At 48.1% G+C, this 25,201-nt stretch overlaps 1 protein-coding gene across 1 annotated transcript in view; it reads left to right on the top strand.

Annotated features, from left to right (window-relative positions):
• LOC103561647 (uncharacterized) overlaps window positions 1–25,201 on the top strand; it is a 135,153-nt gene that overhangs the window by 15,113 nt on the left and 94,839 nt on the right. The window contains exons 2-3 of the mRNA XM_070571909.1: window positions 9,298–9,441; window positions 9,474–9,758. Of these exons, the coding sequence (XP_070428010.1) occupies window positions 9,298–9,441; window positions 9,474–9,758 (429 nt within the window). The remainder of the gene's footprint in view (window positions 1–9,297; window positions 9,442–9,473; window positions 9,759–25,201) is intronic.

Genomic DNA, 25,201 nt, shown 5'->3' with positions numbered 1-25,201 from the left:
TTGACATGAGTACACCTAATTGCAAAGGAGGCTAGGCAATATAGTCTAACTGCAAATGTCTGGGAAATGTAGTCTAACTACAAAGGAGTCTGGGAAATGTAGTCAAACTGCAAAGGAGGCTGGGAAATGCAGTCTAACTGCAAAGAAGGCTGGGAAATGTAGTCTAGCCCAGGAGGAAGAGAAAATGTTTATGGTGAACAACCGGCAGATGTGGATATGTGCTTAGGCTTAGGAATCTGCATCTTCACAAGCCTCCCATATGATCCCGATGTAGGACCCTGCTTTGAGTAACCTTGCCCTGTGCACCCCCAGTGCAGAGCAACCAAGGCCCTTTGTGACGTTGCCTCCTCCTTCTCTGGCCTTGTCTGCACTCTGCACCCTGCTCTAATCATATAACGCACTAGCAGCTTCCCCAGCCTGCCTTGCCCTCACACCTCTGTGCTTGGTAATTCTTGTTCTCCCTGCCCTTCTCCTTGTTCTTCATTTGGCTAAATCCTGCTCATCCTTCAGGACTCAGCTCAAGTGTAATCTCTTCTGTACTGCCCTCCTTGACCTGCCTGCCCCCATGCAGCACCGGCAGTGCCTTTCCTAATGTCCCTGTTCTGCCTGTACTGAATCTCATTATGGTACTGATCATGCTGAATGGCGTTTGTTTATGTGTGTGTCTTCCCATTAGACCGAAGGATCCTCGAGGGCAATGACCTTTTCTCAATTATCTTTGTATCCACAGCACCTGGCACCTTGCCTGGTATATAGTGGCAGGCGTAAGAGTTCACTCCACCAAAATCCTTAGTATTAGACAATTTACCACTATCACCAATCAGGTCCTTTTTGGATTTTCTGTTCATGTCAAATAAGAAAAGCATTTTTTGTTGTCTTTACTGTTTTGCTGCCTTAACTAATTAGACCTAATGAGGTTTGTGTGACTCTACTACATTTATGCCCTGCTCTCCTTTTGCCAGCTGCACTCAAGGTGAACTTTCCAATAGCCACTGTAGTTTCATCAGCACCAATTCGCACCTTACTGTCCTCTTCAAGAGCATTGGCAATTTCACATTAAGAATTCTATCAAGAAGAGTTTTGAGCCATCTTCCCTTTTGGAGCCTCATGTCATGTCCCCTGATTTCATGGGGACCTTCATGAATTCCTGGTGAGACTGAATTCCTGAAATCCGGTAAATACATCCTACCTTGCCCACTTTTCCCCTTTCTGGAAATCATGGAATCTAAGGTAATTGTTGTGGTAGTCAGCCTCCAGGATGGATCCTGATGATTGCAACCGTTGGTATTCACAGTGTTGTGTCCCCTCTCACATTAAATCTCAGTTGGTCTATGTTATTCATCTAAGATTAAGTTATGAAAGACACTGCCGCTTCTGTCTTGGTCTCTTTCTCTCCTCCTCCCACCTCTCAGATCCCTTGCTGCCCTGGAAAAACCTGCTGTCATATCTTGAGGCAGTCCCATAGACCTATATGGCAAGGAGCTGAGGCCTCCAGCCAACAGCCATGTGCGTGAGCTTGGAAGTAAATCCTCCAGCCCCAGCGGAGCCTTGAGACGATTGTAACCCCAACTGATGTCTGACTGCAACCTCGTGAGAAACCTCGAACCAGAACCACCCAGCTACTACACTGCTCCTGGATTCCTGACCCTCAGACACTGGGTGAGATAATAAATGTTAGTTAACCTGCTAAGTTTTAGGAAAATTTGTTGTGCAGCCACAGATAACTAATACAGTTAGGCTTCTCTCTCTCATTCTAACCTCACCTTCCAATCTCCTTTAGGTCAGACTTCAGTGGCACAAGAGGTACAACCATCAGCCAGGGATGCCCAGAGCTTACCAGTGTGAGGCAGCTGACATATGCTTAGGTAGTGAAACCCACAGCACGACATTCAACCTCCATTCTGTTTGGAGACGTGCATCCAGAATGAGCCAGCCATATCCCCATCTAGCCATTCGACATATTGAACTCCCTACTGATGATCAAGCATCTGTATCTCTCTCCATGTGTCTGCATTGACATTTTGAGACTCAGGATTCATCAATTCTCACATCCTTTGTTGTAAGGAACACAAGAAACAATTTTAAAAAGAAAGGTAAAGGCTTAGAACGGTGTCTGGCACATAGTAAGCACTAAACTAATATCAGCTATTGTTTCTATTTTCATCATCAGTACATCATTATTTTATATGCTGCCACCCCAACTGACACCTCTGTTGCTTTTGAACAAGCATGCACATCTACTGCCACATGTCGATCTTGATCCCCAGGAAGAACAGCCTTGATTATAATGATGAAGTCATATCTGCAACCCTTTTAAAACCTGAAATTCAGTTTAATAGGATTTGTCTTCAGATTGCTATATAAATACCTCAAATTCCAAATATTGTTCTGACTCCAAGTCTTCCTAGGTTTTTCTAAAACTGCCTATTCTAATGTTAAAGTTCCAGTTGTTTCTAGTGAAATTTTATATTAGCTAGAACTCTCTGGCTAATTTTGAAATTGTCCTGAAGCTACATTGACATTCTCAATGATTAAGAGTTTAGCTGGAAGACAGCTGTTGCTTTCTAGGAAAATTCACAACCACCTAAAGGAAACGTGTCTGATTTGCAACCTTTTCCTGAATCAGCAATAAGTAAGTCTATAAAGGAAGGAAATGTTTTTTTAATGAAATCGTCTGGTAAATATTTTTCAAAGGTTTAGAAGTAGTGAAAAATGTTAACATAACAGGCCTGTAGTGTTACACTTTTCCACGTTTAGCATTTGTCTCCAAAAGTCTAGAAGAGAAAACTTTTATCTCAACAATACTACATTCTTCCTTTTATAAAGTCTGATTTTTTAAGTAGTTTCTATTCAAAACATCTCTTATTACCTGCTACATATGCGCCTTGCTTTACACGATCAGGTAACCTGGCACATTTGCCCTTGTTTTTCCTTAGAGAGCCTGACTGCGAACCCATTCATCCTACATGCCCGAGGCCTCTCCCCGACCTCCTCCCTATGGATGGTGTCTGTTCTATTTCCTTTCCTAAATGTATCCTTTTGCCCCATATTTTAACCTGTAAGCTGCTCAAGACCTCTTGAAAGTAGGTAGGTGACAAGTCTTAAATAAATAAAAATAAATTAATATATCTCTGACCTATTGTATGTGAATGGAATTTCTAATGCATCAGCCACAGATTCAATATCAAAAGGAAACTCTTCACTTAAGGGAAGTCCATGCAGCCTTTTGTAATGCAAACTAGCAAATTCCTCTATTTTATCATTTTGAATTTTCATATATCTAGTTTTCTTACAGCAAGGTGCACCTGGACCAGATGGGGCCTTTTATCACAGACTTTGGGCTATTTTTAAGACCTTTAGTAAATATTCAGCAGGTAGTCTGTGTTCAGGGCCTATTGCTTTTCACTGCCTTGTCACCCCTATTTCCCTGGGGACAGAACCTCTGGGGCCATCGTGTTGACAATCACGTTCCCACTGCACAGACAGTGTATGCAGCTTCACAAATTCTGGGAGAGAGAAACATGAAGACGAAATACAGGGTCACGTATTCCAAAGGACCCAAAATAGCTGAAACCATTAGATACCTCACGTTGCAAACTGAGATTTCTCTCAAACTCTAAGAGTGCGTGAAGCCTGATTCCCAACACCTCTGTCTACAGGGAGAATAGAGAATTCGTTCCCTGGAGGAGGGGCTGCCTTTTCCTTGTGAACATGACTGGCAGCCCCAGCTTTAGAGTGTGGAGATAAATAATTAGAGGGTTCTGAGACAGAACCCTGGACCTGGCCGTGTCCATTAAAGAGCTGATGAAGATGAGATTCGCTGTCAAAGGCTCTGCATTGTGGTCACTCTGCCACCCGCTGTGCTCCCCCCAGAGCCCACGTGGACTGTGACACTCTTCTGGGCAGCCTGAGTCTGGGCAGAGGGCAGAAGGCATAAGGGTCTCTGTCCTGGAGACAGTCTAAGCAGGGCAGTCACCTGCCCTTGATGGTCATTGTCCTGCCTCTGGCCCAATTCAGGCCTTCAAAATGACCACACTACTGACATGGTCCTGACCCTAAGCTCTACTGAAAACACAAGGAGAGATGAAAGACAGTGGCCCCAGAAGATTCTGGAGTCGAACAGGGAACAGGCAGCCCTTTTACCTCTTTATTCTTAAAAACAGCTCAAAAATATGTATATGAAAAGAACTATGAGGATCCAATCTTCTCTCAAAGTCTCCTGAATTTTCCCTTCAGTGAACCTGCTTCAGTGAGTGAAAGAATCTTCTAACATTCAACCAAAATGCTCCCTAAAACCCAGGCTCCCAATCCTTTGGGTCTTCTTTTTGCACTCTCTCACAGGAAAGTACTGTCCCCTTCCTAAACATCAAAAAAGTAAAGTGGGATTTTGCTCACTGTGAACAATTCAACACCCAATAAATACACGTGGAGCAACTATTAAAGCCATGCCTTCCACCACCGCAGATGAAGAATCACTTTATCAATGGGGAGAGTGGAACCTGCTCTCTTAAAATGCCCAGGCAGTGTTTCCTGTCAGTTCGGGAGTCAGAACCACCCAGGAAAATTGCTAGTGGCTCTGTCTAATTAGCACTCCTGCCACCTGCAAACAAGCGGTACTAAAAAAGGTGCAGAATTCCTGCCATTGCAAGTGCCAAAAAAAGACACCACTGCTTTCGTTCTGAATCTTAGAATCTAATAGTTCACTAATTTGGGCAAAGAAGGAAAATACACTTTCATTTTCACCCAAAAGAACTGACTGTTAACAAGGAGTCACATTTCAGGGGGGATGATGAGCACCCCGCCCCCCATCCAGGGCTCCTACCCCCTCCATCATCCTGGCCCCTGCCCTCCCCTTTGGCTGATCTGGGCTCCGCTGCGTCTCATGGAAACCGCCTCCCTCCTCAAGTCCAGTCTGAGATCTGCCTCCTCCAGGAAGCCATGCTGACCAGCCCGGCTCTTACAGATTGTCCCCTGGACTCCCACAACTGAGCCACTATCTTATATTTCTTGATAGCAACCACTGTCCCCTTAACCTCTATTAAGAACAAGAACCAGGGATTGCATTTAGCTACCTCCACCCTTCCGGGGAACAAACAGGCAGGGCAAAAATGACAGAGTGTGAATCACCTTATACCCATCCTGTACTCCTGAGAGCACCCAGCACAGAGCCGAGCTCGCAGGAGGTCCGCAGCAGATGGTTGATTGAATGATTAGCAGGTGCCTTTGTGACACATCACAGAGCAGGGTGGCCACAGTGAAAATTCAGCAGCTGTGACTTCTTGCTTCCTGCTTTAATCAACACCATGGGGTTGAAATGCTGGACACACAGTAGGTGCTAAATAGATTTTTATGTATTGATTAACCACTGGAGGGACAATGACTTATGTAGGATTTATTAATGCTTTGGATGCCAAACAGGGGTGGTTTTTAGTGGAGCATAATGTTAGAAAAACAAAACAGCAAACACAAAGCCCCAGCCATCAGAGAGGCTGGCTCCCGCTCCATTTACACCCGCCGCGCTCCTGGGAACAGATGTCCTCTCAGACCTGAGGGTTTCTGATGAGGCGTCCACTCTTCCAAGTGACCTGTGCCTTCAGTAATCAGAGAGACGCTTTCCCCTTTTCTGCAACAGTCTTCTGCATCCTAAGACTGATTTCCAGGTCTGGGTCCAGCACTGGCTGCTGCTAAAGGCAAAATCAGCATCCGTCGTGTCTACTCGAAGAGAAAAGCACTGGGCTAATGACAAAAGAAATTGCATTGCTGTGTTGAGTGTGGTGAAAAGAACAGAGGCTTTGGAACCAACCAAGCAGGCTTAAATTCCAGCTCTGCAGCTCACCGGCTGTGTGACTGCGGGAGCTCACCCACCTTTTCTGTGACTTGGCTTTTGGGGCTGATAGTACTAATTCCACAGGTTGCTGTGATGATTAACAAGCTATGGTGGGCAGAATACCTGGTACAATGCTTGGCATGCTGTAGCCACTGAGTAAATCATCATTTTGTTGTGGTTATCGTTATAAACACAAATAAGGAGAGAAGTCCATCTGGGCCACAGCAGGTGTATTAGCACTCCCAGGAAGTCCTGATGTGGCTTCCTCTGGTGCCTCTCTAGGTGACAGTAGTAGCCTTTCCAGCCCAAAGCCCTTGTCGGATTGACTACGCGTGATGGTCTATGTTCTGAGCAGGGAATGGATGTTCTGGAGCATTCCAGTCATCCCTGTGCATCACAAATCCACTCCTTCACAACCCATCTGCTTGCAGCACACACACTAGTCCTGATCCCAGAGCCCAACCTGGGGCTTCTCTGTCAGGACAGGAAGAGCTGGCTTTGGAAGCACACTCTACAAAGCTGATCCTGTGCTTCACAGAGAAATCTTAGATCAAGGCAGAAGTTCCCATGTGCAACACCCAAGAAATCCCATGTACCACACAGAGACAACCATGCCAAGCATGGAGCATATCCTATATACCACGGGGCAGGGCAGTGAATAACGCAGAACAGATCCCAGACACCAGCAAGGTCTGTGCAGAAAGCGAGACCCCTTCCACAACACATAGTGGATCCAGCATGTGTTGCCAAGATCTTGGGAGAATTGGGGCTGATGACAGGACCAACAGCACTCCAGATGAAATGAAGCTCATGTCTAGATCACAGCAGACCCTTCATAAGAGGCTGTGTCCAACCCAAAGCTCTCAGCTGGGCAGAGCCCCACTGCAGAGGAAAACCTTGGCTTCAGACTCTGGAAATCCTTACTTGCATTCAGGCTCTGAGGATGAACGTAGGCAGGACCAGGAGAGGGTAGACAAGCCCAGTGAGTTTCTAATTCACGCAGCTTTTCTTCTTCTCCGGACAAGCCGGCACCCCTGGTGAGCTGTTAGCAAATTCCAATCCTGGAGGCATTGCAACACTCCAGAACCAGCACCCTTGTCATCACTGAGGCCAAAGGAGGTCCTCCTCTGCATAGATGTGGATTCCACACTGCCGCTCTTCTCTTCGCTGCGAATGCCAGCAGGGAAAGTGGGAGAACTCTCACACCTTCATCTAGAGATGAAACTGAAAGGATTCTTGGAGTGCATGTTGCCTTCTTTCATTTGAAAATCATTCAAAATTATCTGTAAGACATTAGGAGTGCCTCCAATTGCCAGATCTTAACCTACCCCAGACCCCACAAACCTCAGCCACGTTTCCATAATGCCAACAGCTGTCCCATATGCCACTGCTCCAGAATGTAGCCGGGCGGATCCTTGCATGCTCAGTTGGTGGATCCATGCAGATCACTTCACAGGACAGTTTGCTACAACATGCATGAACCTGACTCACCCTGGGCCTTTGTTCTTCTCTTTGCACTGAGTTGCTCCAGAGGTTACCTGTGTGTCTTTTAAAATCCCAAGCAATCCCTCTTTCTCCATATCCTATCTACCTTACTCTTCAATCACTTCTCACACACCATTTTAAGAACTTAGCATTCAAACACATCTATCCTTCCCCTTCAGGGCCTGTTGAAGGACCCTTGGGGAGCCTCCCTCCCCCACTTGCACCCTGCTCCCCCTTCCAGGCACCCTCTGTGGCCCTCTCTTAATGACACACCGCTTTTCCTGGCTGACCCCATCATCGAGGGTGGATTGCTCCCTGCAACGCTGTGCTTTGTCCCTTCCCCTGCCCCCAGGCTGCACACCAAAACTTCACTCGATTTTTTTCTTTTCTCGGAAAATGCAGTTACTCTAACGCCAACGGGCCATTTTCCCGGTGCCCTCATTCCCTTTCACTGACAGTCCTCCGACTACCCTCAGTAGATTATTATTATTTATTATTTATCAGCCGCCACACTGTACTCTGCTTCCTCCAAGATATTAAAGAAGACACAATCCCTGCACTGAGTTTACAGCCAAAGAGAGCAGAGGCCTGGATTCAGACATCACAGGAGCGAGCCGAGAGAAAGGGATTTACTGGCGAGTCCTCCGGCGGCCCGGACAGATGGGGGCGGGGCCTGGCCGAGCCCGCCCAGGCCGGCTCCGCCCAGTTCCGGCCAGAGAGCCAGCTGCTCCCCACCTTCCCACCCCCCGCCCCCCCAACACACACAATTTCTACCCAGGCCTCAGGCTTCTGCTGCTTTGCCAGGGGGAGTGTGTGTTGGGGGGTGGCGGAGGCGTCGAAGCCCACAAGCCTTTACCTTCAGACTGGGGGTGGGGGATGGGGGGAAGGTGGGGAGAACAAATATTTCCTCTGAAATTCAAAACCAGATGAGGGAGAGGTAGGGGCGGAGGGAGGTCAGGGAATAAAAACCAGATCTAGAGAGTTGGCAGGGAAGGGAAGACTGGTGCTGAAATGAAATGTTCTGGCATAATGGAAAAGCCCTCACTGGGGGTCGCCCCGGGCCTCCAGCCAGACCTTTTCTATTAGGGTTGAAGTTAGAGTGTGTAGACTGCAGAAAGGTGATGGGACTAAGAAAGTCAGTGTGGATAGTGTGTGTGTGGGGGGGGGGGGGGGTCAGGGTAGACATGAAAGGTTGGTGTGGCCTGAGTACCGCTGTCTAAACACAGAGAGGTCGTGTGGATTCAAGAGGGTCAGTGTAAACAGGACAGTCCGCGTACAAGGAGGAGAGTCGCGTCTGGACAGACAAGACAGGGCCGGTGGTCCAGATTCGCAGCGCTGGCCGCAGTTCTTCAGAGATTTGGGCAATTCCTGCTCCTTTCCGTGGCTGGAGTGTCATAGGGAGGGCGGAAGCCGAAAGCCGACTGGACTTTTCTTTCTCAAACTTTTCTGCCAGTTTCCTCAGGTGTTGAGAGCAGACAGGGAGCTCGCTAGCGTCGGTTCCGGTCCCCCAACCCTGGGCGGCGGGGCGGAGGCCGGGGCCGAGCAGCGGTGCCACGCGCGGTGCATCTGCCGGGCGCGGCCGCCGAACCAGGCGAGCCGGGAGCCACCGCAGGGGGGCGGGGACGGCGGACAGACGGATGGACACACCCGCCAGCACTCCGCCCCGGGCCGGGAGCGCGGCTGCCGGGGATCCCTCGGGCCCGGGGAGCCGCGCCGGGTGCCCGGCCCGGGGCGCCCCGCCTCCCCCACCCTCCACCCCCGCCCACTCGGGCGCCCGTGATTGGCTCCGCCCGCCCCTGGCTGCGCGCCGAAGCCCGCCTCCCTCGCAGCTAAAGCAGACTGTACCCGGAGCGGAGCGAGCCAGAAGGGAGCATGGTCCCCGCGCCGCGGCCGCGCCAGCCCCCGCGCCGCCGCTGCCGTCCCCGCCGCCGCGGATCTAGCTGCAGCTCCAGCCCCGGCCCCTGCTCCGCAGTGCCCGCCCGCAGCCCCGGCGGCCGCCGCGCCTGAGCGCAGCCCCCGCCCGGAGCCCGAGCCCGGAGCCCGGAGCCAGCCTAGCCCCGCGGCCGCCGCGGCTGCGGGGAGAGGGCGGGGGCGATGCTGCCGGAGCCGCCGCCGCCGCCGCCGCCTCGGTGAGAGCCGCGCCGCGCCGCGCCGCGCATAGCCGCACAGGCTGACAGGCAGAAGGACTGACTTCCCTCTCCCGGGCATCCTCCCTGGGCTGCCGGGAGGCGGCGGCGGAGGAGGAGGAGGAGAAGGAAAAGGAGGAGAAGGCGGAGAGCAGAAACGTGAGGAGGTGGACCTGGATCCGTTTCTCCCGGCCAGGACCCGAGCGGCCCCAGCTACCACTACCCGCCGGCGCCGTCCCCTATCCATCAGCCCTCCTGCGCCCACCCGCGACCCCCGGCTCTCTGCGCGTTGGGCCAGGTCCAGAGCGGCGCGGCCGGAGGTAAGAGCCAGGCTAGGGCGCCCAGGATGCGGCGCCGGGAACCAGCGTCCTGGCGGCTGCGTGGGGCCGGGCCGAGCTTGCGAACGGGGCCCGAGAACCCGGAACGCTGGGCTCGGCTCCCGCGGCGGCGGCGGCGGCGGCTGGAGCCTCCCGCGTCTGGACTCGCAAGGCTGCAGGAGCCCTTGCGCCTGCGCTGCTCCAGGGGAAAAAAGGGGGGAAAAACTTCCTGCCCCCGATGTGTAATGCGCGGGGGCTGCCCGGGGCCAATGTCGTGGTGGTCGAGGATGCTGGAAAGGAGTGTGGCCCCCGGCAGGGGCAGCCCCCTGACTGGGCCCGGCAGCGCGCGTCCCTCTCCAGGCCACCTCCCCTAAGCGGCCCAGGGCCCGGGCTGGGCTGGGGGCCAGGAGGAGGCACCGGAGAGCTGGACCCCGGGGCGGCCGCGCCCCCTGCCCTTTGGGGAGGTGCGCGTCTCTGTGCAGCAGGAAGCCAGGTTGGGGTTTCTGCCCGCTCCCGTCCTCAGACCCTGCATTTGGGGTCCGGGTCTCTTCACTCAATCCCAAGTAACTTTGGAGGTAGAGGAGCTTGAAAACCATGGGGAGAGAATCCGCGCAGACCCTGTTGTGACCCCCACTTCCCTTAACACCTTGTGGGTACCAGCGTGTTTGGGGGTCGCCGAAACGAGAGCTTAAAGGGATGGTCAAGGGGCGAGGATGTGGTGTAGGATGGGGAGGGGTTGTTTATGTGTGGGATAGTGTGGACGGGGAGATAGGTAATTTGCGAGTGTGGACGCGCGCCCCGACTGCCGCCTGGGGTGTGGGGTGGCGGAGGACTCATGTGCGGGTCTCCATGGCCTGGAGCGGGCCGAGAACGCGAGGTTATCTGCGGTCGCAGCGCGGTGCGGGCACTGGGCAGCGCGGGCCCCCGGCCCAGAGGGAGGGGTACGCTCGCCAGGGGCCCAGAAAGCGGAGCCGAGAGCCTGGGAAGGTCCAAGGCAGCCCCGGGGCAGGTCGGGTCTGCGTTGGCTGGGGAAGGCGGGGACGCGCTGCCTGCCTGCGGCCAACCGTCATCGAGGAGGGGATGGGGGCAAAACGTGAGTCTCGGATGCCTGGGTCCGCCAGCTGAGAATCCAGTTGTCGTTCTTAGGCTCTGGAACCGAACGGCAGACGCGGTCAGTTGGGGTGTCCTCCGCGGGTCCCTAGGGACGCCGATGGGTGAGGAGCCGCCGCCTTTGCCATCCCCGCCGCTCTGCAAACGCTCGCCTCCCTCCCTATGGTGCGTGCGCCACGGCGCGCCCCGGGCGAATCGCGGACGCAGGTATTTATGTAGCATTAGGCGAGACCTCGGCGCTGGAGGGATCGGACCGTGGAGGACGCCGAGCTGCTGCTGCCCGCGAAACTTCCACTTCGTCAGCCCAGGGACAGTCATGCTCCGCTGCTGCAGGCTCCTGCCCCTCATCAGCCGAGCTGCGCTGGGATTCGGACTCCTCTTGCAGCGACAGATCTGTCCTGGTTACAGCTGTATTTACCCTAATTTCAGTCTCTTTAAAGTCATCTGTTAGTCACGACAGAGTTCCTTCCCTTGCCGTGTGGTCTTATCTCTAACTCAGCCCTGGGAGGGCAGATTTAAGGAATTATTTCGATTTAGGATGAATGACAGCAGATTTAATTAGCCCACCTCATTCCTGATGTTTTTAAAAATTGTATTGGGTTGGTGTGGAGAGCTAACTTTTTCACTCCTTTTGGGGGGGTGGGGTGATGAACAATTTTATAGATTGTTCATCCTAACACTTGGCAAAAACATTGTCAGATACCGCACAGGTGAATACTTTAAAGGCTGGTCCATATGCATGGATTTGAGTAGTCACATATTCTAGGTGTTTGTACAGGTAAGCAGCTGTATGCCACTGACCAGTGTAGTCTCTGTCCCATACATTGTTCTGAGTGCACTTGATTTCTCAGCCTGCTATAAATTAGGGAATTACTAGCACATGTGCCCTTAAATTCTGTATGAAATGAATGACATTTAAATTGGTTTATAGGCATTTAACCAATTTTAATAACTTGTCTGCACAAGCATCTTATAAACCATATTTGTCTATGATTAAGGAAAACATTTTCTTCTGTTCAGTCTCTCCATTATTAGCACAGTTAACGGAAATTTATAGGTCCCCAACTTTCATTTGCAAGCAACAATCCAAACGAAGTACCTAGAGTTGTACTGAAATAAAATATCCTATGGTAGCCATGGTAACAAATAGATTAAGGTTATTGGTTTTCATCTGGATGTGTTGGGGGGGCGCGGAATCTAGTGTTGTGTCTTTTTAATTATGTTTCTAATGAGTAGTGGTCATACTCCATGTATTCAGTGTGGGAGATAAGCGAGACCGGGAATTCAGTTTTGTGAGAGGTTTATTGGAACAAAGACTAGTCGTGCCCAAGAGAGTGACTTCTGTTAACTGTAGCTCCTCATATCCAGAAAGCAAATGGATAAAACCTTTTTTGTTTTTCAAGTAGATGAGAATTGAGTTAGTCCCTTTAAGATTAGAAAATGTATTTTGCGTATAAGCTCTTTCCAAAGGAACCTTCAAATCCAGCTCCTGTTTTCTAGGAATAAACATGTTAGAAGTGTGGATGTTGGTGTGGATTGGGTGTCACAGTTGTTATCAACACCTGTCAGTCTAAGTGAGGCATATCATTAGTCTATTCAAATCTTGCCTGTTTCAATATTCATGCATTTCCATGGTGATCCATTCCATTTTTGTTTACTTAGTCAACCTTATAAATCTTTGGCATCAATTTCAAATGTGCCATCTTTTTTTCTTTCATTTATCAATTGATTTGGCTGCAAATCATTGCCAGATTAAAGCGTTTCCTTTTTTTTTTCTGCTAGTTCCCAAAAGTTTACACTATTCCTGGTTACACACAGATATTAAGGGGTTAAATTTTTTAATAGACTCAAATAACACCACTGATGCTAATGTAGATTTTTAGCATCTCATTTGATATGTGTGCATGCATGGGTATTTTTTTTTCTTCCAGCAGGCTTACTGTAAAGCTTTCTCGCTTTATGGCCCTGAGATGTCAATCCAATCCAGCAGAATTGACTAAAGATTTTCCCTCCTCCCTCTCTCCCTTCCTAGCTTCCTTCCTTCCTTTCTTCTTTTTTTTTTTTTTTTCCTACCCTGTTATGGTTCAAGGATTCTTTATGTCTTCAGGTATATCTGGCTCAGACAGACTTCAGGACTTTTGTGTATTGGAACGGGCCTGTCCTTCTAGGATCTTTTCTCTTCTAGTACTAGCCAAAAACAGAAGGTTCTGGAGCATCAGAGGATTTTCCGAATGCGATATACATTTAGTCACAGCATATATTGTCCCTGGGATCGTTGTAACACTTTAAGTTCGCTGATCAGGCAGCTTTGCTTAAATGCGAGTGATGATTTTGTTCACCCGCTTTCAGCTTTGCTTTCTAATGATGCGGTCCCATGCTAATCACACCCCGTATAGTTCAGAAATATCAAGGCAAGCGTTAGCACGCTACTGACTTATTGGGATCAGGAAAAGTAATTGGAACACTTAAGTTCAAAGTCAGATGGAGAAATGGAATTATAACCAACCTTGTGATTCTATAATCAGTCAATCAAGTGCCTACTTGGGGGTAAGGGGAGGAAGAGACACCATGAATAAGAAATCCAGCCATTGGTTGTGGTGGGTGAGGATAAACCAAAGCAGAAACTGTGTAGGACGACTACAGAACAAGAAATCTCTTTGTGGATGGATAAATCACATGTAGACCCAAATGTTTAAAACCTGGAAGAGTATTTGTAGTTTGTGCAGAAGATGGTCATTTGTTATTACTCAGGAAATCAGGGGTCATTCCTAATATGCTAAAAAAAAAAAATGGATAACATAATCCCTGGCAAGTACTTCCATTTGAAGTAAATTTTACTGTAGACGTGGTCTGAATAATTTTGGTTAAGAAGGAAAAGTGTGTCAGAATTGCCTGCCTGTTGGATCAAAAATACTGGGAACAGGACGACTCTGAAAGCACACTCTGGTTCTTCCTACGGCAGCTCCAGGCTTACTTTCCCCAAGTCCTTGGTCAGAAAGGTGGTCTGTACTTTGTTCGAAGAAGTCATTTGAAAAAAGGGAGACCGAAGCTGTAAATTAAGATGAGGCAAGTTCATCTTTGGAAATAGCAACACAGTTATTTCTGAACTGAACTTTGTTGTCTTGAAGCATCTCTACCTTTAGGGAGGCACGGGGAAGATCTCCCGTTTCCCGTGAGAGGGGATTTCTGCGTGAAATTCAAATGCCTCATCGACTGTTGACTCTGCTGCAGCCGGTGATGATTCCGAAGCTAGAACAGGAACGGTCAAGCGTGTTATGGTAGGGGATCGGGTTTGGGCCAAGAGGTCAGCTCCCCAAACATTGAAAGACTGCCATTGGCCGCACCGGGGTCAGTTTTTATAATTATTTTATAGAGTTTTGAAATTTTTAATTCATTGATTCTTTTAAGGAATATATATGTGTGTGTGTATATATATACACAAATGTATATACACACATATACAAATATATATTCTGTCACATTTTAAAAATTGTGGTAAAAAACACATAAATTTATCACCTTTACCATTTTTAAGTGTACAGTTCAATAGTGTTAATGTTCACATGGTGGTGTGGGGCTATCCAGAGCTTTTTCATCACTGAAACTCTACACCCATTAAGCATGAACTGCCCCCTCCCCTAGCCCCTGGCAACCACCATTCTACTGTCTATGGAATTGGCTACTTTAATATCTCATAGAAGTGGAATCCTGCAGTCCGTGTCTTGGAACATGGGTGTGCAAATATCTCTTTGAGATCCTGCTTTCAATTCTTTTGGATATGTATACCCAGAGCGGGATTGTGTCTTCTGCCACTTTTTACCTAATACATTACATTGATCTTCTGTTTAAGAGACTTGGTGAAAATGCAGACAGCAGAAGACAGTCAGATGAAGAGTGCAGTAGATGTGGCTGATATTTCTTCTTGCTTTTTTGGGTGTACATTTCCTCGTGAGTCTCTCATCTCGTAGGTTTCGCTTTCACCGCTTGCCTGAGTTGCGGCAATAGTACGGAGTGGGTAAAGGCACGGACTTCGTCTCAGAGTTGATGTCCAGTCCCTGATGCCTGCTAGCTGTGTGACCTTGGAAAGATGCTTCATCTCAGTTAGCCTCAGGTTTCTTTTATGAAAATAGAGAGAATCATCGTGGCCGAGATAACTCCAGTAAAACCTGCATCCCAATGTGTGTCCTGGCGAAGTGCTCCAGAGAGGAGAGCTTGGGTGAAGTAACAGTGCCAGGAGAGGCAGCAGCAACCCTGGAGCTCTCAGAAACCACAGACACCTATCCTATTAAATTCGATCCTAAATGATTTCATGTTGCACCGGGGTGTGTATATATATATTGTATTCTGTGAGTCTCATTATCAGCACTTATTCTGAAAGGCATAAGCGATTTGCATCACAATTACAGTAGTTAAAAATATCCTTGAGTGGATTTGATATATGAACTTTTAATTCCATTTTTAGTATCCTAATTTTAGAGTTGATGTGGATTTTAGAGGTCAGCTAATCTAGCTGTTATTCAATCACCAAACCTGTGTTAAACCCCAATAATATAATAACAGTAGCTTCCAGTTATGGCTGCCCACTATATTTTAGTACTTTACATATATTATCTCTAATCCTCATGTCAATGCTGCGAGGTAGGGATTATCCACATTTTACAAATGAAGATGAGGCTCAGAAAGTTAATCAACTGGCCCAAGGCCGCAAGTCTAGCCACATTGTAGAGCTGGGTTTGAACCCAGATCCCTCAGCTACCATCGTCTGTCTTGTCTTTTCTCTGTGTGTGTGTGTATGTGTGAATGTGTGTATGTGCATGCCCGTGCGCATGTGCATGTGTGGTTTTCTGATACTCCAGACTGGGTCTCAGTGCATTTGCACCGCTTCACACTGCCTGTTATGTGCCAGGTACTGCATTTTCTGTGCTAATTAACATTTTAAAGAAAATAATTCTCTTAGAGGGAATGTGAGCTTAAATAAGAATATTAACCAGGTCTGACCAACATTCACCGTATTTTCAGATTGCTCACCTGCTTCCGTTTACTCTGGTTCCTGGAAGGCTAATGAGAAATCCCTTCAGATGCTTGAACGGCATCTGTTTCCATATAGAGCCAGTGTAATAAGTAAACAGCACATTGAAGAGTAGAAACAGTGTACAAAGATTCAAGGATGAATCCAGAACCACTCGAGACTGATCTGGGCTTGATCACTTTTGAATCCCAGTGTCTAGCACAGTGCCTGGCACAGAACGCCATAATAAAAATGTTTGCCTGCATAAGGTTATGCCCAGAGAAGGTGTCAGGTAATAGATATCAAAGCCTGTTTTTTGGATTTTCTTTGCATTCAGTATCTGTATAGTTATATCTTCATGGTTTTTCATTGTGTGGAGTTTTAGATGCTATAATTGGGCATATGTGTATTAAATATGCTTGTTGATGAGTTCTAACTAATCTAAATGGAATCTTCTAGGATTTATGACTTGAAACTTTGAAGAATAATTTTCTTGGAGCTTCTTCGTTCCAGTGATAACTTGAATCTACTTGGCACTTTTGAGAGTTGACACAAAGTCCATCCTTCATATCACACTTACTTGTAAGGTGTGGTCCCTACTCAGATTTTTAAATTTGTGGTATTTCACAAAAGCATCGTTTTAAAGAAAAATACAACACCTAGAAATCATAGAGACCACTATGAAAGGGCAGTAACATTGTATTTTTCAACTTCAGTCCTGTTTTTATTCTTTAAATTTGTTTTTTTAGAGACGGGAAGAGAGTGTGAATAAAGCCTGGAGCAGACATCTCAAAGATGTGTTCGCTCCCTGTTTTAACTCTTCCAACCTTTGTTCAGCCAAGTAGTGGCTTCTTCAGTAAGAGATTAACATGAGAAGAGCATGGTTCTGATGCCTGTGATCATACCTGGAATTAAGTGATGGCATAGGAAATCCTGGGCGAGGGTTAGGCTGCAGAGGGGCGGCCGTCCCTGGGTTGGCACGGGCCACTCCTGTGTGCCTGCCTGTCCAGCTCCTCCACCTCCCCCTTCCTCCCGGGGTTGTTTCTACTCTAAAGGCAAAATAGGGCGTGAGGCTTCCTTTTTCTTCAGGCACCCCGACAAAGCTCTTAGAAGCAGGGTGGCGGTAGGGGCAGTGAAGGCAGGGCAGATGAGAGGACTCTCCATCTCTGCCTTGTGAAAAGCAAAGCCAGTCAAGGCATAGGCTGAAGCTGAAACCTAACAGTAGCCAGATCGTCCCTGTTTTCCTTTTGTACATTTAGCAACATTGAGAAGTGGTGGAGGGTGGTGAAACGTGGACTTAAAAAAAAAATCTTCCCTTTCTCTTTTACCTTCTCTTTTCAAATTTCCAGCTTTAAGCATTTGCTTTTGTATCAAAACCGCAGCTGAACTTAGCCTCCCAAGGAACTTGGACGATATATATTCAGCTCGTGGAGCTTCCAAATGAATATAGATCCAATAACTGTTCATGGAGCAGGCACAATGGGGAGAGAAGAGCCTTTCCTGTGGCATCTCGTTGTTGCTCACCCTGTGACATGGGTGGCGTTATTCCCATTTTGCAGATGAGTTCTAGAGAGACAAAGCATTTGCCAGAGGTCAGACCAGCAAACACGGGTGCTGGATGGTTAAAGGGATGAACAAGCCTGGCCTCCAGTCAACTGCCAGACCACGAAGAAGGGAGAGAGCCAATAGTCCCTTTCCTAGGGAATATAAATTGCTTATTAAAATCACAAAATAAGTCACACGTTTAGCCACATTGCTCACTGATTTCCACGGTTGACATAATAAGTTGAGCTCCAGCTAATTTTATTTTAAGGTGTGAAATAAATTTAAAGAAACAGAAACCCACTGGTATGATTTCAAAAACCTGTACACTTAAACTTACTGCCATCGTCACTTGTAAAACTGAATAAGAGTTCCATTCTGAGTTTATCTCAGAGGCTGAGGTCTAGGTGACGCCTTTTCTTTGTGGTCAGAAGGCTTCCTGGGGGGCACTGACTTAAATGTATGGGAATTGAATGTTCGAGGATTAAATGAGGTCCTGTTTACAAAGTGCTTGGAACAGCACCAGGCATATCCTAAGTGCCTCTGTGTACATGGGTGGGTTGGGTTCTGTTCCAAATCACATGAACAAGTGGTTATTTCTGGACTCATCTTGGGACTCATGGGCTCCTTGAGGGCAAGGACCAGCTTTGTCTTTTAGCCTTGGACCTGGCACATGTTGGGTACTCACTGATCCAATATCCTGAGCTCAACAAAATGAGGTAAGGTAAGACTGGGAGGAGACAGCGCCCCAACCAGGAGAGCGCCCAGTCTAACCAGGAAGCCCATGGCTCCTTGTGAAGCATCTGGAGAGCAGGTGGAATAAGATCAATGAGCGGTCCAGTACCGCGATTTCCTGGGAAATTCTGAGAGACAGACCAGAGGGGAAGAACCTGATCATGAATGCTGCTGTGGCCACGAGCCCGTGCGTCCACTCGTTCTGCCTGACCACTTAGGTCGGATGCTGCTGCTGTTGACCAAGCTCTCCAAGCCAGCAGAGAGGAGTAAAAAACTGTGCTGCTTCAGGCCTGGTCCTCAGAGTGGTGCCAGGCCACAAACTGTCACCAGTCTACGACAAGATAAATTGGAAGCAAGCATTTAGAAACTTCTTACTGTGTTTGACATTCCCTTGACAGCCAAGGGCATGACCCGTGGGCTTCTCTCATTGAAAAAGGTGTAGACCAGTTTGGGTAGTGTCAAACTCCCACAGGAGTTGCCGAGAGAGTGGCATATGGTGTGAGCTGCAGTCTAGGCAAGCATGGTAGGACCACGTTTCGGTTCTTAATGGATTGGAGATAGAAACAAAACCCCAAAACCTTGTCCTTCACCACAGGTAGGGGTAGAGGACAGCGTGGAAGCCTAGATGTGGTTGTCTTGCTAAAGTATGTGCACTGACTTTCCAAAGCTCCAATCTAGAACCCCTAGATTCGGTGGACTGAATTCCGGCCAGTCCAGCAGTGCTCATTTAGTGGGGTAGCTGTGTGGTCCCTCCTGCCCAGAATGTGATTGCTGTTTTGTGGGGGCTGTGAGGAGGGGGCCCTGCTGTGTGTTTGTGTGCATCCCTAGTCAGTCTCCCTGATGCTGAGAGAGAGCTTCAGGGTCTCAGCTCAGGAACCTCATACCCCCATTCATCTTGAGGCCCTTTTGTTGCAATTCGGCACTGTTTTGACCTCTTGAGATTTGGGTAGGTTACTTTGCCATTGAATTGGCTTACTTGGTTGATGTGAAAAAATAGAAGATGACCATGCCCTGATTCTGGCTCTCCAAACCAAAAGCAAGGGCCATGAAATTTGGGATGACTAAGTGCGGCCCTTGAAAGCCGAATTGGTGAGACCCAGAGGCTGCGTGCCGCGTGTGCGTCTGGCCCATCTTGCTCTCGAAGAGCCTGCTGTAAGTGGAGTGCTGTAATCTATTCAGTTCATGCTGTTCCAACCAGCTTTAATCATCAAAACTTGAATAATATTCAAACTGTGAAAGGAACATATTTCTTGCTGAAGCCTAGGTGTGCCAGGTGGAAGCGCCAAAGCTTCTCAATCTACCCATCTCTAGCAGCACATTGCACAAAAAGGAGCACCTGGATTGCGTCCTGCCACGTGGGGAAACTGCCTTTCTCCCCAATCAAACGGCGCTAAGATTTGAAATTTCCTCCCTTTCCCCCAGAGGAGAAAAATGATTTTCATGAAACCATGCTTCATGGAAGTCACTTTTTTCCTCTCTGGGAAGTCACCACCTCTCTTGTGAGCTGAAGGGACATTGCTCCCTGGCCTCAGGTGTCTGACACGGTCTGCTCTGGCACCCCTGGGGGAGAGGTCTGGCAGTACAGAGACCCACAGGGCTCTCTGGAGGGAGGGGATGTGGGTTTTGCGACCTGGAAGGCACCGGTGACTGGTGACTGGGACCTGAGGGGAAGGTCACACGTGGCCATGGAGAGACTAGTAGGAAAGCAGCTTGGACTCCCGCTAGCTGGGATAAAGACACGCAAACCCTCGTCCTGTGGCACAGGCTCCAGCCCTGAGTTTCTAGATGACAGCCCCTGGCTCTGCCGATGCTGTCTCCCTCACTTCCCCGAGAAGGGCGTTCCAGAGCCGCTGCCCTGGTCAGGTTCCAGATGCTGCAGAAACCGCAAAAAGCCATCTTTGTTGGTGAGGACTCCTGGGGGAGGCTGAAGGGGTGGGATGGGCACTCACTGAACTGTGAAGTCACAATTTGAGAGCTGTAACTGTCAGTTGTTTATATCCCAGGTGTGCCTTCAAGGATGTCTGGTTTTCAGAAACATTTTTTGATATCTGAAATAGACACCTGGGCCAGATGTGGTCTCCTTCGTCCTAGGAAAGGGAGGGGGCAGTTACATGTGTGACTCTTTGCTTCCATTCTCTGTGTGACCTCTGTGGGCCACTGGGGATGGGAAGAGGTGTAGGGGATACGAGATTGATATCAGGGACTAAGCATGTGACAGTAGGGAGGGTAAGACTGGGTTCCCAGTCCTGCACGAAGTTACAATTAAAACTTATTTATTTTCAACTCAAGAACAAACAAACAAACCATCAGATTGAAAAATGGGCAAAGGACTTGAATAGACATTTCTCCAAGAAGATATACCAATAGCCAATTAGCACATGAAAAGATGCTCAACATGACTAATCATTAGTAAAATGCAAATCTAAACCACGATGAGATATGACTTCACGCCCATTAAGACAGCTATTATAACAAAAAACACTGGGCCGGCTCCATGGCTGAGTGGTTAAGTTTGCGCGCTCAGCTTTGGTGGCCCAGGGTTTCACCAGTTGGATCCTGGGCGCAACCCTAGCACCGCTCATCAAGCCATGCTGAGGCGGCATCCCACATAGCACAACCAGAAACCTATAACTAGAATATACAACTATGTACTGGGGCTCTGGGGAGAAGAAGAAGAAAAAGATTGGCAACAGATGTTAACTCAAGTGCCAATCTTTAAAAAAAAACAAAACAGTAAATAAGAAGTATTGGTGAGGATGTGGAGAAATTGGAACCCTGACACACTACTTGTGGGAATATAAAATGGTATAACTGCTTAATAAAATAGTATGGCAGTTCCTCAAAAAGTTAAACATAGAATTACCATATAATCCAGCAATCCTACTTCTGGGTATATACCCAAAAGAAGTGAAAGCAAGGGCTCAAATAGATATTTATACACCTACGTTCATAGCAGCATTATTCACAGTAACCAAAAGGTGGAATCAACCTAAGTATTCATCAACGAATGAATGGATAAATAAAATGTGGTATGTACATACAATGGAATATTACTCAGCCTTCAAAAAGAAGGAAATTCTGACACATGCTACACCATGGATGAACCTTGAAGACATCAGCCTAAGAGAAATCAGCCAGTCACCAAAAGACAGATATTGTATGATTCCACATATATGAGTCAACTACAGTAGTCAGATTCAGAGATGGAAAGTGGAATGATGGTTGCCAGAGACTGAGGGGGGTGGGGAAGAGGGAGGGGTTGTTTAATGGGCATAGGGTTTTAGTTTGGGAAGGTGAAAAAGTTCAGGAGATGGATGGTGGTGATGGTTGTACAACAATGTGAACATGCTTAATGCTGCTGGACTCCATTTAAATGGTTAAAATGGTAAATTATATGTTATATATTTTTACCACAATAAAAAAGTAAACTTCTAAACACATTCCAAACTGGTTCTCCTAATAAATTCTTTAAACAATTTGCTTAGGGAAAAGAAGGTATTCACTTGGGCAGTTCAAAAACTCGTATTGAGCACTTGCTGTGTACCTGGCCCTGTGCTAGGCATCGTATTTATTTATTTATTTCATTTGAGGTGTGATAGGTGAGGCAGTACAATAAAATCCGTAGATCCTAAGTGTTCAGTTGACTGAGTTTTGATAATTGTATAGACCTGTGTAGCCACCATCCAAAACAAGATAGAAAACATTTCCATCACCCCAGAAGTTCCCTGTTTCCCTCTGCAAGCAATCCCCTTTCTTCTCCCCAACCACCTTCTGATGTCAATCGCCATAGATTAGCTTTGCCTGCTGTTGGCTTTGTACTTTTGAGCCCGACTGGTTTCATTCAACATACCATGTGTGCTATTCATCCATGTTGATGTGTGTCCCAGTAGTTGGCTCTTTATTGCTAAGTAGTATTCCATGGCACATACCACAGTTTGTGTGTCCGTTCTCCTGTGGATGGACATTGGGTGGTAGTTGGAGACAGACAGCACTGAGTAAGAATGTTAGCCCAACTGGGAGTGTCCCCACAGATTGAGGTTACCATACAAGTTCTCTGTGCTGGGCGTTTTCTTGACTGGCAGCATACTCAGCGTCGAATGGTTTCCAGATAATGGCATTTTGGTGATTTATACTAAAAATATGACATCCAGTGGACCAGACACATGTGTTGCTATTGAACAGATTTCTCCCCTGAAGGCGTGTCACACAGGCAACTAAATCTCTATCAGGAGGCCGCTTGGTGACTGTGCACTGGGGACAGGAGGTTTGTGGATGGTCTTAAAGTTGTGTCCTTCAGCTGTGGCTGCACCATCCTCAGCTCAGGGGGCCACTTGCAGAACTGACCAGATGCCCGGGGGGCACAGCGTGGGGGCGGGAGAAGCAGAGCATTCTCTCCCCGGGGCAGGGCTAGGGTGGCCAGTCCCCAACTCAGCCCCTTTCTTTCTGGTTTGGAGCCTCAGGGCTGGTTGACATGTTCTTTCTGTAGCCACGTTAACACCTTTCTTCTGACACTGAAGCGCAAGAGGTATTCTGTCTTTACAGTGACTTTGCCCTCTCTGTTGTGACCCAATCTGTGGTGAGCCTATAGTCTGACTCTGAGGTCAGCGTCCCTGATTTCCACATTTCTGGGCAGTGTCTCATCTCACGAAGTAGTGAGGCCTTCTGCTTAAGAGCTGTGGCCTTCACTGCCACGTAGATCTGGGCCCAACATCCTAGCAGGGCCACGTAGAAGTGGCAGGATCTTACTGCAGCTCTTGGAACGTAGCTACCTCATAGAATTACACTAATAATGGCTTTGCTGCCCTGTGTACTGCCTGTAATAGGCCTGTAGGGCGTGGGGGATGGGAAGGCAATGCCTGCCTTCCAGAAACTCTGACAAAAGTCATCATTCTGAAAGCTGAATTCAGTTATTTTCCCCTATTTCCACTTCCTGAGCAGTGCCTCATCGCATGACGTAGATGATGCAAGTGGAGAGTGTGGGTGACAACTGGAACTGTTGCTCTGTGGTAGAGAGCTGTGGAGACGCAGGGGGGCTGGTGAGGGTGGGCTCTGGTCACTGGGAAGCCCCACAGAGCAGGGAGAATTTGGAGACCCTCCAAGGTCAAGCACATTTACGGTGGTCTTCTCTCCATTCAGAAGCCTCACTCTGTATACACAGCCCCCGTCCCAAGTCCACCAGCTCACAAACTCAATACAGCTAACAAATCTACTTTCCCCTTTGAGAGGTAAGCTTGGAAGACCCAGCTTGGGTTTGCACAGTGATTTCTAAAGGATGCGTTTCCCTGAATTCACCTCTGAGAGATGTCGGTGGCACAGCCAGGGTGTGCGTGAGCTCCATGACTGTGTGGTTGGCGCCCCCACAGTGTTGATGCTCATGGATGGGGGAATGGAGTGTGGAGCCCGTCTCAGCAAGTCAGGGCCTGACAAGTCACCCACCTGCCCACTTGTGGGCTCGGGGGACCTAGGATGGAGGAAAGGATCTGCCCTTTAAGGGAACTACATTCCTGAAGCTGCTGGAGGAGTAGGAAGCGTGCATTGTTGACAGAGGGACTGTCAGCTGGTTCCAAGGAGCCACTCTGGCCAGGCGGAGGCCATCCTCCATTCCCTCTCCCCTTTTCCTTCTCCAGAAGGTTTGCCCGTCTCTCTGTGCAGTTCAAATCCTGTCTGTCCTTTATGGCTTCCTCCAGGAGGAGCCCCTTGCCCATGGGGATTCCCTGACCTAGGTTCTCGATGTAACTGCTTCATAGGAGCCCCAGCTGACCATGTGTTCTTGGGGGAATTTGTCGCCTCACCTTTTGTTTATATTCCTTTGCTGACTTTCCTCTGAGGGTATAGGCCAATGCTGGGCATGTTTCCTACTTGGAACAAGCCAGGCCCAGAGAAGGAGTGTGCTGTCCAAGACTTGCCAGTCAGAGGCACAGCTGGGATGGGAGTCCCAAATCCTAGAACGTGGAAAGAGCATCCTGGACACTGCACTGAGGTCTGGGTGAGGGATCCTCTCCTGTATCCGGTGCTATTTCAAGCTGTCCTGGGTGGAAAAGTACAAACTCCACGGAATTTTCTCTTTCGGTGTTGCTTTTATTGTCACATGGAAGTATGGATGATTTCCTAAAATGTGTTCTCGATAAGGGGTCCCTTCACCGGGATGTGAAATGACTGTGCATCCAAATCCGAGCCATAACAGATGATCTCTGCTCCATTTTCCCCGCACACCAGACACACATCTTTCCAGCACACTACACTGTGTGCTCGTCTTAAGTCCTTGGGCCTTGGGGCTTTCGGTGAAAGCCCAGCCTGTACTGGGTTTCCAGTGTTGCCCATGCCTGCCCCCCGCCCCATCCTCTTCCCTCTCTCTCCCCAACCCAGATTTGTGTCTCCCCTCTGCTCAGCTGTGAACCACACAGCCTGGCTTGTCTTGGGGAAACCTGTCCTCGAGGTATGTTTGGGCCCTGGGGTGGGGCTGGCAAAATGGTGGCATGAAAACTCTTCCTTGCCTTTCTTCTGATCCGGACATCGTAAGGAAAACTACAGACACTTCTGGGGGATTGACAACAGTGTTTCTAAAGTGACTGTGTCATGAGTCTGGTTATTTGAGAGACTAGTTTTTAATTAAGAAGGAAACTTGGTTAATTAAAAGAAATCAGGCACATATTATATATTTTATATATTTATATACTTTGATGTCAAGAATGTAAAAACAAAAAGAACATAGGAACAAGGCTGAAAATATGCCATATGTTAACAGTGGTCATCTTTCTGCTTTAAAATTCTCCAGATTTTTTAAATAATCAGCATATTTTTCATAATGGGAAAAATGAAAACATGGAAAAGAAATTATAAGAAGGTTAGTTTTTGCCACCCACCACCCCCATGGTGCGCAATATGTGTGTTTGTATGTGCCCACACTAACACTGATGATCACATGAAAAGGACAGACCATAACGTGGAAGAAATTTTTAAGCAACTAGTTTTTTGAAGGGAGGAAGGAACAAAATCATTTCGTGTAATCCCATATAAAATATCCCTCACAGTGAATCTCAGACTCACCTTA

The sequence above is a fragment of the Equus przewalskii genome, chromosome 14 (genome assembly GCF_037783145.1).
Source record: "Equus przewalskii isolate Varuska chromosome 14, EquPr2, whole genome shotgun sequence".
Taxonomy (NCBI): Eukaryota; Metazoa; Chordata; class Mammalia; order Perissodactyla; family Equidae; genus Equus; species Equus przewalskii.
Note: the sequence above shows the minus strand (reverse complement) of the source record. Positions and strands in the feature narration are given on the sequence as shown.